General features: G+C 36.2%; 1 protein-coding gene across 1 annotated transcript; it reads left to right on the forward strand.

Annotated features, from left to right (window-relative positions):
• The first annotated feature begins 1004 nt into the window (after positions 1-1004).
• Positions 1005-2402, forward strand: LOC110107760 (histone H1-like). Its single transcript, XM_020838132.2, has 2 exons — positions 1005-1164; positions 1234-2402. Exons 1-2 carry the CDS (start codon positions 1075-1077, stop codon positions 2236-2238), a joined length of 1095 nt encoding a protein of 364 aa, XP_020693791.1. The 5' UTR covers positions 1005-1074; the 3' UTR covers positions 2239-2402.
• The last annotated feature ends 12883 nt before the right edge of the window (positions 2403-15285 follow it).

Below are 15285 nucleotides of genomic sequence, written 5' to 3' on the forward strand. Positions count from 1 at the left end.
TTAGGATTAGCAATAGCCAAGGTGAGTTAATCCTTGAGGGTGTGTACAAGATCTAGTGTCAGGGCTAGAGGCCTTTTTTTTTTTTTTAAACTCTCCAATCTCATCCCTTCAACCTTCTTGAAGCCAATGTGTTGGAATTATATGTCATTGGAGGAGCAAGGGAGTAGGCCTTAATATGATATTCTAATGAAACAGGGGTAGTAGTAAGCTCTATATTAACTAAACTACTTACTTTAATAATTGTGGTGACCTTTCCTATTAGTGTAAACTCTCTTGTGACCTAAAAAGCAGGTCCATTGTCTTGACGCTCATGTCTTCTCGTTGATGTCTTGTCAGTAGTGTTTAATGGAACATTATGAAAAAGAAATTTTGAACACTGGAAGTTGAGAGCCACCGACGATGAGTGATGATAACAACAAATGTGACGGGAGGAAGTCAGCAACGCCTTGCTATTGCAAGTAACGAAGAATTTATGATTTAATTGAAAATTAAGATCACCAAATTTTAAAATATGCAAAAAAAGAAAATGCGGATGAATTTAAAATTCTGCAATAAATTATATTTAATTTAAATTCATCCTATTAAAGAACTAAATTCTCAAAATAAATGTATTTATATTTTAAACAGAAAATCAAAATGACAGGTGTATTTTATAAAATTTGAAAGCAATCTCAATTTATGCGCCATCCTGACACGATTGGCCCAAATCCAATGGGAAACATGGTTCCATGTCTGGTTTGGTTTTACCGTCTGATTGGTCTGAAAGTTCGTAGGCAAAGTTTTTTTATTTTTTATTTTTCATTTTTGGCTAGTAATTATTAAATTAATATTGCTTGCTGGTGGAGTGGTGGTCTCTTTAAGAAAATGATAATTAAATATACTAAATAGAAAATATAAATGAAATTCCAGCTCACCGATCCTGCGATCCACAATCTTTCTAATATCAGCCATTAGATCCAAGTCACAAAATCCCAGGCGAATCTGACCGTAGAAACTGAAATCCTTAGTCTTCTGTACTCTTTAGCATTTCTCTCCCTGCTGTTCTCTTTCTATCCAGATTTCGATCTTTTCGTCATGGTCGCCGTCGCTGCATCCCCGACACCTGGCGCCGCCGCTGGTTCCCCTTTTGCCACTAGGTCGCACGACCACCCGCCTTACAAAGATGTAAGCTATCCATGACTCCCTCCTCTCCTACTTGCTATTCTCGTAACTCTTCTTGTATGCCTCGGACAGATGGTATTGAGCGCCCTCGAGGCTCTTAACGGTCGCAATGGATCGAGCCGGCATGCCATATCCAAGTATATCTCCGACAATTATCCCGATCTCCCCCCAACCCACTCCTCCTTACTCAGTCACCATCTCCGCCGCCTCCAATCCAATGGTGTTATTCGAATGTTTAAGCATTCTTACAAGCTCGCAGATCCACCCGCTGCCGAAGACAGCGGCGCGGCTGTTGGATCCAAGAAACGCGGCCGCCCTCGCAAAATTGTTTCGGCCCCTTCTTCTGTTCTTGATAAAGCGCCCAAAAAGCGTGGTCGTCCTCCAAAATTGGGTGCCGATTCTCAACCGGCTAAGAAAATAAAACCAGACCGGCTACCTACGTCGAAAACACCAGCCGTGGTTGATCCTGCTGCTGTATATATTCTTCCTCAGGCTGAGCAACTCAAGTCTGGATTTCTGCAGAGTTTACCGGGTGCAGTAGCCATTGTTCTTCCAGTGGGTCTTTTGAGCAAGAAGACTGCCAAAAGTCCCGTTCTCATTTTGCCAAATGGTGTTCAGTCTCTGGTTGATGCTTCAGCCGGGAGGAAGAAGCTGGGAAGACCAAAAAAGATTGAAGTCAAGAAGAAACCTGATCAGCCAAAAGTGGTCGAGAAAAGGCCATCTGGGCTGCCGAGAAGGAAATCCATGCTACCGAAGCAAGTGCTACTTCATAATGGAGGTACAACTGTCAGCCATGTAAATATTGGTGAAAAGAAGCTTGGCCGACCACGGAAGATCAGGGACTCTGTGCTGCCTGAGAATGGGCAGCTGCAATCATTCGTCCCAGACAAGTTGGCCATCACTGAAACAGAACAAGAGATATTGGAGGAGACTGGGAACTCATCAAAGCCCGAAAGTTTCCATGCTGTGCAGAATATTCCTTCTCTAGAGTTAAAGAAAAGGCCACTTGGACGACCCAAGAAAAATACAATTGTTGAAGGTCCAAAATCTCCTCGCACTACTTCCCTTGCTACTTAAGACATTAACCCTCTGTATCAGTTGTGTTTTTTCTGTTCTTTCTCTTGAATCCTTTATTTTTAGTATGTATGTGATGAATAGTGGCCTATCGACTTGTTGCTGTATTGGTAGTTAGTTGTTTCTGCATGAATGATATGCTTAATACATTTAGGGTTTTGCTTGATGACTGAAAGCTACAGGAATCTTTTTTTTTTCCTCCTTACTCAAGATCAAAATTGACCTCTTTAGCCAGACCCAACCTTCTCAAAATTGTTCATTTGTGGTTTCAGGCAACCTGCTATAAGTCATCAAGCAATCATTTCTGCTGCCATTTTAATCTTTTTGGTAATCAATTTCTTTTTTTCAAATGTCAGATTCTTTGATTATTTCCTATTTGATTGTTAATAGGAATTTCATTTTCTACAATCAATTTTTATTTTTCAGCATTTTAGTTTTTTGCTCCCTTTCACCAAACAGCTAAACAACCGACCAAACAACAAAACAAATAACCAAAGTGCACTTCAGATATCCAAAGCCCATAGCGCAGGAAAACTCCATCCATAAGAGCATAAATGATGCAATTATAGACTTATAGTGCAGTTGTTACTTGTGAGCTAGGCAAGCTATTTGATCTCTAATGGCTCCAAAGTAGGCAATATCGGAGGCTTGGGAGGGACTGGGCATGTTCCAATTCCTATTAGTGATAATGGAGCTTTTTTTTGGTTTCAATTGTTAATTTGAAGTGGGAGTGAGCTTGAGGCCCATCTAATTTCCTTTGACATGTGAGATAGAACTTGATTAGATGCCCATATAGAAGTTCCACCATCAAGTTATCTCTAGTTTGCTCAAGGTCATGTATTTTTGTCAGATAAATTAAACAAAGATTTTAACTATACTAACCTTATATCATGACTAAATACTACTGAAATTTTATTAAATACTTAATTTAATTTATATTTAGTTATTAATTAATTATACTTTTTAAATATCACAATTAAATACAAATATGATCTTAATATAAATCTAAATTTTTGTTTGCGCAGATTTTCAAGTAAATAATTAACAATTAAGTGCTATAGTTACTCCAAAAAAAAAGTATCATATATAGACATACTAACAAATTCTTATATATTTAGTTATTTACATATTTGGAATCTAAATCTTTAAATTTATTTATATAACATTATCTCATAAACAGCACCAGCTCTTTTATTTTTGTTTACTGCAATCACCTTTGTTTACAACGCTTTTGTTTTTAGCTAATAGTTATTGTTTAGTTAAATGACAACATATGTTAAAATTATAAAGGGATTTTTACATACCTAATACTTAAAACTACTATATTTACCTATCTAACACCCAAATTTTACTATTTACTATTCTACCACCTAAAAACCCTTACCCTCATAAAAAATAGTACTTTGTTTGCCTCCCGTCAAACCCAAACCCGAAAGAGCACAAGAATCACCTCTCCTCTTCCTTGTTACTGGAGGAGCTCCCTCTCTCGCATTTGAATCCCACGATCGTCTTCTCCAGCCCATGCGAAGACATCCCAATCGAGCGATCGACTATAGTGCGAATGTCCGAATCCCACGTTGCCCATCTTCTCTCTTTTCCGAATTTCATGATGCTCATCTTCTCCACCCGTGTGAACACATCGCCACCATTGCAAAATTCTTCTCATCGGTTCATTCCTTCACTTTAGATATATTTTTTTTCATTTAATATTCTATTATGTATTATTCCCATCGACTATTTTTGTTGTTGCTATCGTCGAGATTGGATAACCTTAATAGAACAAGAGATTACCCAATCATGTAGAGCTTCAGTTCTATATAATTAGTGAGAACATAAAGAATATGTGTAACTTATGAACATGATATAGATTGTTTACATGCTTGGTTATTCTAATTAGATGAAATTTATTTCGTTAAAAGTGTTTTCCAGTGAAGGGCCAAAGCACGATGAAATATGTTGGAGGAAGTAAAAAAAATTTGAATTTTGAGAGAGGTGATATTAATTTGTTATTATTGAAAGAACAAACTGAAGCACTTTGCTAGTGGCTTAGAGGTCATGCATACGACATACACTATCATTTTAATGGAACATCGCCTAAAATTTACTTGTTGATTACTAATGATACATATGTAATGGACATGCTTATAGGTTCCTGTGATGGCAATAGATTGGAGGTGGTGGTTGTAGTGAAAGATCCTGAAGAAGACATGGGTTATGGACAATGTTTAAAATTGTGTAATCGGGTATTGAGGTGTTTTTTGTTTGTGAGGTGAGGCATAAGCCTCAAAATCAAAAGATTGCATAAAATAAAATGATAAATTTTTTATATACTAATGAATAAAAAATATAAAATATGAAAAGGCACAAGATATGAAGTGAAATCAAAATAATAAGACAGTATGAAATATAGTTCAACTCAAATTCTATCTTTCCCAAATCACAGTATTCTTTTCATTAACATATAATTTCAAAAATAAATAACAATGACATATCACATAATGAAAGTTTGTTAGGGATGTTAAGCCCTATGAACTAGTCCCGAGGCTAACCAAGAGGGGGGGGGGGTGAATTGGTATTTTAAAATTCTTTAAAAACAAAAGAACGATTATCACAAACCAAAATCACCACGGAAAAACAAATGCAGAAAATTAAAGTGCGGAAGCAGTAAAAAGAACACAAGGGTTTATAGTGGTTCGGCAACTTGACTTACGTCCACTCCCCGGAGGCGCCCACCGAATATTGCACTACTAATGTGACTCTCCTTTAGCCCAACAGCTAGGCGGAGAAGCCTTCACAAAAAGACATCCTTTTTGCCACACCCGGCAAGGCAGATAACCCAACTCCTTTTGCTTCCTCTTGAAGTAGGCAGAGGACCACGATCACTTGCTGAAGCTTACTTCTCCCAACCATTCCAAGGACAAGAATCTCTAGGGAAGAAGAAGTGGAACAATGATTGGAGCAACCATTGTGAACTCTCTCACAAGCTCCTCCTCACAAGATCCTCTCTCTTTCTCTCTCCCTCTCTCTCTCTCTCTCCTTTAAGTTTTCTCAGGTCAAGACAGCAGTCAAGGATGTTAAAAAATATTGAACAAGAGCTCTTAAATAGAAGAGCTTCAAAGGGGCTCATTAATTGCAAGTTGCCAACTTTATCGTCCAGGACGATATGGAAATCGTCCTGGCCGATTAGTACAAATCTCATAAGATCGGCCAGAGCATCGCCCTGAATGCAAACTGGACGATTGAAAATTTGCTTGATCGTCCCGGACGATATCATGATCGTCCTGGCCGATCAGTTTAAATCAGAGGAAAATCGTCCAGAGCATCGCCTTGTATTTGATATGGCCAATATTTATCGTCCAGAAGCAACTAAGGGTTTTTGAATAGATCGTCCTGGCCGATCCTGCGATCGTCTAGGACGATGTGATTGTATCAATCATCCTTAATTACTTTCTTGACTCCTGGATCAATTTAGGCATAATTGTGTGATATCGTCCAGGACGATCTCATGATCGTCCTGGCCGATTTTCAAAAATATAGAATACTTAAATTGATTATGGTGGCAAATTGTTTATGTATTGAGCATATCGTCCTGGCCGATCGGTTAATTACGGCTGTCTTAACTAAGAAATCCTGATTAGATCTTCTGTTTTGAACTCGATCGTCCAGGATGATATAAAATATCGTTCGGGACGATGTGAGTAAAAACACAAATTCTAAATCTCTCAAGTGTGTGTGTAGAGTTACTTAATATCAGTCACTTCAAGCAATTACAATTGACTCAAAAAAGAAAAAAAGAAAATTACAGACTGACTAAATCCTAATCTACCCAGTCTTGAGCAGATTCCGATTTTTGTCCGATCTTTGAGTCCTGAAAAGTCAGTAGAAAAAAGGTAGTCGTAGTAAAAAAAGATTTGTTTGCTATCATCAAAATCATAATCTAAAAAACATGTTTGTAACAATCTCTCCCTTTTTGATGATGGCAAACATATCGATAATCAATTCTAAAACAATAATGCAAAACTAAACAAGCTTTCAAAATTTTCGAATAGAACAAGTACAAACATACTACAAGAGCAAGTACAAACATACTACTCCCCCTTTTGACATCTTTAAAAAAGGAGGAAACTAAAAACACAAACTAAAGCAATTAAAAACACAATACAAAAAAAGAAAGCAATCCACAGAAAACAGAAACTAAAACTACATAAACGAGGGATCCTGATCATCAGATGGAGGTGGAGGTGGTGGAGCCTTCTGAAAGTAGCTAGCTAGCGTAGTAAACTGAGCATTGAACCAGGTTATGTCCTGGTCGTGCTGCTGCTGCTGGTGAGTAATGTAGCTGTCAAAATGGGCTAAGTCCTCTGTGCGGTGCTGCTCGTAGCGGGCAATGTCCTCAGAATGTTGCTGCTCCTGTGCAGCAACGTAAGCGTCGAAACGGGTCTCACAACGATCAAATCTCTCCACTAACTGGTCAAACTGTGAGTGCTTACGAAGAGGAGTAGGATCAGGAACGGGAGCGGGAACCTCCTCGTCCTCGGCCCCCTGAGGTTCCCCATCCCCTGGGTGGAGACGAGTACTGTGAAGGATATTGAAAGAGCTGTTTGAGTAGCAAGGAGGCTGAAGGTCGTGACGAGCAAGATATTGAAGATTGTATTTGGTTTCAAGAATATAGGCTATGATATGTCCTAAAGCAAGGTTGGGTTTCCTCCTATGGCCTGGATCGTGAATAGTTGTTAAATGATCAATATATCTAAAAATCAAGTTAGTAGCATTAAACTCTATTCGGGCCATGATGAAAAAGGTAGTCAGAGAAAGCAGAGTGATGTGGACTCGGTCTCCGGCTTTTTGAATAATGGAGGTGTGAACTGTGAAGGACATGCTGAATTGTTCTAGCATCTTTGACTAAAGAGCTAGTTTGTCCAACATGAAAGGATGTGTTGGTCTGATGAAGAAAATGATTTGTCGTGGACCAGTCACAATCAAGATCTGAGACAATTATATGCAGCTTATCCCCGGTGGTGGATAGCTGCAATAGTTCAGCACAGTCCTGATATATGATCTCGACCGGGCTTTGATTCACATAGGAGGTCAGTGCTATGAAAGTAGAATTTATACGAAGATTTGCATAAAATTCTAACAAAAATTTTGAGTAAAAATGGACAGCGAGGGTAAGAATGAAATAGAGAGAAGTGTGAGCAAAGAGATCCATTACCGGATATGAAAGGTGGACAAGATTGATGGTTCTGGAAAGGGTGATGCCACATTATTTGTAACGACGATAAGCTGCTTGATCCTCCATTTCCCTGAATCGAGGGTCCAGAGTTGCCCTCGAAGAACTTCCAGAAGCCTGCCGGACTCGCTTCCCACCAGCTTTAGCAAGAAATCAGTAAGTAAAAATGAGATAATAAGAAGCTTTGAGGTGAAAACAATGGTTGGAATGGCCTGTATTTAAAGAAACGGCCATATCGTCCAGGCCGATCGCAGAATCGTCCAGGACGATTTGGTTCAATTATTGCGTACAGGCCGATTGGTTAAAAAGGCGGTATGATCGGCAGGTACGACCAATTATTGTGCATCGTCCTAGACGATACACCTAATCGTCCCAATCGATCAGCTTTTTCAACGGTCGTCCGGCTTGACTCTTCGGGACGATCGCCTGTGTCTAATCTTCATCCTTTTGAAATTCAAAATTGAACCTCAAAACTTTCCTAAATTAACCAATTTAAATTAAGAAAGTTTTCAAATTGAATCTAATTTAATTTTAAATTAGATTGGACCTCATTATTTCCTTCCTAATTTAGTTTCATGAATTATGAATGAAGTAACCCCCCCCCCCCCCCCCCCCCCCCCACCAAAAAGAACTAAGTCTATTTTCAAAGAAAAAACCCATGCATGCCGCCGGCCCCTCAACGGTAAATCCCTCATTAACCTCCCTCCACTTGAATTTGATTTTCAAATGTCAAATTCTTAATCACCTTTTCCTATTTTACTAAAATTTGAAACTAATTTCAAATTTTATATTACTTTCCCTCTCCAAACACAAACCCTAATTCCACAAAAGCAAGCCCCTCTTCTGTTAGCCGCCCCTTCTTCCTTACCGCCTCTTGGAAACCTTCTTGCTCATGAACTACACTCCAAGAAAGAAGAAGGGCCTTTCTCCATCAACAATCCCCTGGACTAGTGCATGGCCGATCCGGATCGTGATTGTGGATTGCTCTTTGACAATTAAAGTTTAGTGGATATTCATCAATCCACCTTCTTCACCTCAATCAATAAGTGGATAACTCCGTAGAAGATTACATCAATCACACCTTATTCATGTTGGCGTCATTAATTGAAGAGCATCTACCATCCGGAAATAGGCGGATCATTTGGTACACACCCACGTCTTCTCCCTATATGGAGAACTTTCGTGGGCTACTACTATAGGTATCTTCTCAACTTTGGTGGCATCGTTTGGCTTGCTAAGATTCTTTCCCACTAATCCTTACTAGACGAGCTTGAGTGAGGGAAACTCAAGGTGACTTTTCTATTTGTTAAGTGTGGGATCTCTTGTTTATAATATTTAAGTTTATCTTTATGATTGAGATCATTCTCAAGTGATTGTTATTTTATATTGTAATTGATTGCCCTTACATTATTGATAGCCTTAAGCCTATGCGTCTAATCTTGTGAAACCTTAGTTTATATTGCAAAGCGTAATTCAATTTCTTTATAATCTATAATGCAATTCCTATTGGGTTTACATCACTAACACTAACAACTATTTCTAAAGATGATGAATACAACAATATGCCAGGCAGCGCAGCCTGGTGTCCAAGGAGGCGTTACCCCCTGGTGGGGTTTGACTTGCTCGGTCAGGTCGCGGGTTCGACAAATTTTTATTTTATGGGTAATTTTTAGGTTTTGCTTATTTTTAAAGTTCTTAATTCGTTTGTATGGAGCGATACCGAGCGGTACTGAGTATGTATCTAGCGGTACCGAGCATGTACCTAGTGGGACCAAGCATTGTTGTATCGAGTGGTATCGAGCAGTACCGAGCATGTACCTAGCAATACTGAGCGATACCGAGATAACCGATTGTGGAATCTTATTCAGCAAAATATGGAGGTCGTTATGGCAGAACGGACATATCTTGTAAGATGGAACCACGAAGAAGAAGAGCTTTCAGCGGTCAGTCTAAGAAGACTCCAGCCCCATTTGCAGTAGAAGAGAACTCCAAGCAATAGGCGAAGAGCAACTCATGGTGGAAGGAAGCTGATGCTGATCGAATGGAAGGAACTCAGGAAAAGGGGAAAATGTCGCTTGAAGAAGAAGGGAGAATAAACCTAGTTTCGGTTCAGAAATGACCGAAGACGCACGGGGGTGGGGGGCCGAACTTAATAGATCTATATTAGTTTAGGGTTTTTTTTTTAATATAAATTTTAGAGGCGTACCCTTTAAAACAGGAGTTGAGGCTTGCCTCAGTGAACCTGAGGTGTACGCCTCAATGCCAGCTCTTATTACGTAGGCTTTGAGGCTTAAAAGTTTAAAATTAAGCTGAGGTGCGCCTCTGATTGTGCAATTTTACTCATGCAATTGACATTCAGTATGACGATACACAAGATTTAAGTATGAACAATAGGGTGAACAATGATATAATAGTATATGGTTTGTGTGATGGTTCCTTTGTGGCTCAAGTTGAAAAAAAAAACATATTGTTTCGGGGCATTGATAGAACTTTCTTTCACAATTATTAGCTATTTAGCAAGTGTAGATTTGATATTGCAGATTGCAATGATAATAAATTGGATTTTCTAGGCTTCTCGTTGATGGCGTCGAGCGGCTCGAACTCATGTCAGAAATTCAAAATTACTGCAATTACAAAATCAAGGTCATATTAAGATCAAATTTTTGTTAAGACAACTATCTAAATAGGCACATAGCATGAAGAAAAAAATCTTCGTAACCAACTCAAACAAATAGAGAGAACGGGAGGTAACGGAGAAGCCTAGACAAAAATAGGCAGGAAATGTCTTTACAAAAATGGAATTTAGCTACAAACTGAAATTTTTTGTAGGCTTATGTGACTCATACAACAAATTGAAAATTTTTGTGACTGAGGAACAATTGATTCAACCTGAATATAGCAAGTGAAATGGAGAAGAAGAGCATCAAATCTAGTAAGTGAAATGGAGAATAATAGCAAACCTAGGCGATCTATCGATGAGGGGAGGCCGAAAGCAGTTTCAAGTGAAATGGGGTTGACGAACAAATCGATGAGCCGACTGAGCGAGGAAGACGCGATGAAGGCGAAACAGGCGTTTTGGAAAGACAGAGTCAGGGAGCGGTATTGACGGGAGGTTACAAAGTGCTATATTTGATGAGGGTAAGGGTTTTAAGGTGGTAGAAGAGTAAATACCCAAGTTTGGGTGTTAGATAAGTAAATATAGCAGTTTTAAGTGTTAGGTATGTAAAAACCCCAATTATAAAATAGCTAATAGCTTGTGCTCTTTGATCACATAAACTACTGAAAATTGAAACAGAGATGGTTCTCAAAATGTATTTTATAGCTTTCTTTCTCCTTCGTCTAACTTTTTAGAATATTACAGTGGACATTTTGAGAATCCCAACTGACCACATATACTCATATAGGACCTGTAAGCAATACTGGTGATTCATTTGTAGGTTTAACATCTCAATAGTTCATGGCGTAGTGAGCTACCTCTCATGGGCCATTGTGAATTCAATTATCGTAGAAAAACATAAAAAGAGAATTGTAGATGCTATGCACATTGTTTGTTTGTAAAATGTTTATAAGTATAACTACCATATGCTATTTAGGCTCTTTTGTTCTTTAAGTTTGTTTTAAATGTTTTTTGTTCAAAATTTTTATTGTTAAGTGAATGAATGTACATGAGTAGTTTAAAATTGTTTTATGGTTTCATGTATCGTAGAATTCGGTTCCTTTCAGCAAGCAACCAAACAAGCAACCAAAGCGCAGTTCAGATATCTAAAGTCCTTAGCGTAGTAAAACTCCATCCATAAAAGCACCAGAGAAGCTATTGTAGTACAGTTGTTAGGTAGCCGAGCTATAGGAGTCCGATTGGCTTCAAAGTAGGCAACATCAGAAGCTTGGGAGGGACTGGGAAATTCCAATTCCCGTTAGAGATAATGGAGCTTATTTTTGTTTCAATTGTTAATTTGAAGTGGGAGTAAACCTGAGGCACCTATAATGTCCTTTGACATACAACAACAACAACAAGCTTTTATCCCACTGTGGGGTCGATTACATGAATCATTTTTCTTCATTGTGTCATGTTAAGGATCAAATTCTCATTTAAATCTAATAAAGAAAGGTTATTTCTAATAAATTTTAACCAAGTTTTTTTTAGGTCTATCTCTACCTTTCTTAATATAAGTTAAATCTAATACATCTAATTTCTTAATCGGGTCATTGGAAGGCTTACGTTTTATGTGGCCAAATCATCTAAAGTGACTATCTAATCTTATCTTCCATTGGAGCTACTTCAACCCTTTCACGTATATGCTTATTTTCTATTATGTCTTTAAGAATAAAGCCACTCATCCACCTGAGCATCCTCATCTCTGCAGTACTCAATTTAATATTATGCTTCTCTTTTAATGGCCAATATTCAACACCATAGAATTTTACTTTAAGTTTGAGAGGGGTTTTTTTTTATTACATAACAAGCTCGATGCATTCCTCCACTTCAACCATTCAACTTGAATTCTACTAATAATATCCTCATCTATTTCACCACCAATTTTGAACACTAGACCTAAGATATCTAAAACGTGTGCTCTTATTAATGACTTGATTGCCCAAAATCACAATCCCTCACTAGATCTTTTATTACTAAAAGTACACTCCATATATTCAGTTTTATATCTATTCAAATGAAAGCTTTTAGACTATTCAAATGAAAGTTTTATATCTATTCAAGTTTACCTTCAATTCCCTCTCTAGTCTTATCAATAAGAAGAATATCATTAGCAAAAAGTATACACTAGGGTATAACCTCTTGCAATTGTTTTGTGAGAACATCCATGACTAAATTAAAAATAAATATGCTTAAGGTTGATCCTTGATGTAATCCACCTGAAATAAGAAAATACTTGGTCAAACCACCTTGTGTTTGAACACAAGAAACAACTCCTGCATACATATCCTTAATGACCTGGCATTATTAAACCTTTTTTTTATATAGAATTCTCCTTAACACTTTTCTTTGGAACTTTATCATATGCTTTCTCTAAATCAATAAAAATCATATGTATATCCTCCACATTCTCTCTATACTTCTCCATCAAATCAATCAATAAATATATAGCTTCCATAGTAGACCTACATGGCATGAATCCAAATTGATTTTGAGAAACATTAGTGTCACGCCGCAACCTATGCTCCATAACTCTCTTCCGTAGTTTTAAACTATGATACATTAACTTAATTCCGCTATAATTCGCACAATGTTATGCATCACCTTTATTCTTAAAAATATGAATCAACATACGCTTTCTCTACTCATTTAACATCTTTTTAGTCTTCAAAATAATATTAAAAAGTTTAGTAAGTCAAGAAATTCCTTCATCTCTTAAGCATTTCCACACCTTTATTGGAATATCATCAAGTCCAACAGCTTTTCTATACTTCAATTCCTTTAATGCCTCTTTAATTTCGGTTTTGCTGATATGCCAATAAAAATAAAATTTTATTTTCATTTAGGGTGCTAAGATCGCTAAAGTCAATTGTATTCTCATAGTGTTCATTAGAAAGTTTAGCAAAATATCTTATCCACCTTTGCTGAATATCCTTTTCTAATAAAAGCATTATTTTATTTTTAATATCTGAATTATAATTTGATTAGAAACCCATATGGAAGTTCCATGGTTCCACTACCAAGTTTTCTCTAGTTTGCTTAAGGACATGTAATTTTGTGAAATAAATTAAACTAATATTTTAATTATGCTAATCTTATATTATTACTAAGTACTAAGAGTTTCAAGAAATATTTAATTTAATTATCATGAATAATTAATTAATTTTTCTGTTTAAAGATCATGATTTAATGCAAATCAATCAATATGAAATTCTCATTTAGCACTAATGATTTCAAGTAAATAGTTAATTATTGAGTACTATAACAGTAAAAAAAGGTTTCATATATATATATAATAAAATTCTTGTATATTTACATATTTAGAATCTATATTCTTAAATTGATTTATATAATATTTTTATATAATTATTAATATTTGTTTATTTAGAATAATAAATATAAACATTTAGATATTTTCCTTCATCTCTTAAGCATTTCCACACCTTTATTGGAATATCATCTGGTCCAACGGCTTTTCCAAACTTCATTTTCTTTAAAGGCTATTTAACTTCGGTTTTACTGATATGGCGATACAAATAAATTTTTGTTTTCATTTAAGGTGTTAAGATTGCTAAAGTCAATTGTATTCTCATAGTGTTCATTAGAAAGTTTAGCAAAATATCTCATCCACCTTTGTTGAATATCCTTTTCTAATAAAATTATAAAAGCATTATTTTATTTTTAATATCTGAATTATAGTTTGATTAGAAACCCATATGGAAGTTCCATGGTTCCACTACCAAGTTTTCTCTAGTTTACTTAAGGACATGTAATTTTGTGAAATAAATTAAACTAATAATTTAATTATGCTAATCTTATATTATTACTAAGTACTAAGAGTTTCAAGAAATATTTAATTTAATTATCATGAATAATTAATTAAATTTTCTGTTTAAAGATCATGATTTAATGCAAATCAATCATAATGAAATTCTCAATTAGCACTAATGATTTCAAGTAAATAGTTAATTATTGAGTACTATAACAGTAAAAAAAGGTTTCATATATATATATATAAAATAAAATTCTTGTATATTTACATATTTTGAATCTATATTCTTAAATTGATTTATATAATATTTTTATATAATTATGAATATTTGTTTATTTAGTATAACAAATATAAACATTTAGATATTAGATTATAAATATATAAGATTTTTATGATATATATTATAATTTTCATGCCAGATTGTAAATATAAATATTAAGTGGGAAAGAAATATTTGTACTAAAAAGCTAATATAGAAATCAGTTAATAAGGTGTCCCAGAAAAAGCCTACAGAATTGCTTGTTCCAAAGATGTATTTCACAGCTATCAAAAGCTGTTATATTGTTTGCCCCCAAAAGATCAAAATCTGCACAAGAAAATCCTCTTTGACTCGGCGAGTATAAAATCTTTGGGAATTCACGCTGATGTGAATGTATGAGGATCAGCTCGACTTTCTTTGTAAAAGGATATGCTTGATTTTTTTTTTCCTAATAAAGAGTCTCTTATGCTCTTATGCAGAAAAAAGAGTCTCTTATGCTCTTATGCAGTACTTTATGTTCATTGTCTTCAGCAGTAAACTCTGTTTTGTGCATGATCTAAGATCTCCCAATGATGCTATAGTGACTAGAAATAGGCACGAACTGAATGATCTTCTTACTGTCGTCCCTATCGGGCAAATTTTGATCATCACTTCCTGCCAATGTACGCATTTCATTACATTAAGTATCCTTGAACTGCAAGACTTTGGTTATTATATGATGTTGTAGCTCTAATTGATTACTCCTGTTGATTTTTTTTTCTTTTCAAAACCTCAAGCAGCTTGTGAACTGTTGTTGAAAGTGATTTATTCATGATCTGGTCACAAAATTAGCTTGATCGGGCACGAATCTCGAGGCAAAAGCTAGTTGGAAACTTCAAAAATTATATTTGGAAGCACCAGAACTCCGATTTCAGCGAGTCTACAGCCAAACTGAGCGTCTCGGAAATACGAACCCAACGACACCAAATTTGACCCAATCCGAGTCCAAATGAGTCCGATTCAAAGACCCGAAGTGCTGTTGGAAGGTTCAAACCGCAATTTGTGTTATCAAACGGTCTTCGATTTTAACGAGCTTATACTCGAATTGAGCGGCTCGACGAGACGAATCCAATGAGCTTAAGATCACCGAATTCCGA

The sequence above is a fragment of the Dendrobium catenatum genome, unplaced genomic scaffold, assembly GCF_001605985.2.
Source record: "Dendrobium catenatum unplaced genomic scaffold, ASM160598v2 fragScaff_scaffold_506, whole genome shotgun sequence".
In the NCBI taxonomy this organism is placed as follows: Eukaryota; Viridiplantae; Streptophyta; class Magnoliopsida; order Asparagales; family Orchidaceae; genus Dendrobium; species Dendrobium catenatum.

What these genes read in the sequence shown, in the direction of transcription:
- LOC110107760 (XM_020838132.2), top strand. Translation starts at nt 1,075, where the DNA reads ATGGTCGCCGTCGCTGCATCCCCGACACCTGGCGCCGCCGCTGGTTCC. An exon ending in ACCACCCGCCTTACAAAGAT is followed by an intron (nt 1,165 to 1,233) that starts GTAAGCTATCCA and finishes TGCCTCGGACAG; the next exon opens with ATGGTATTGAGCGCCCTCGA.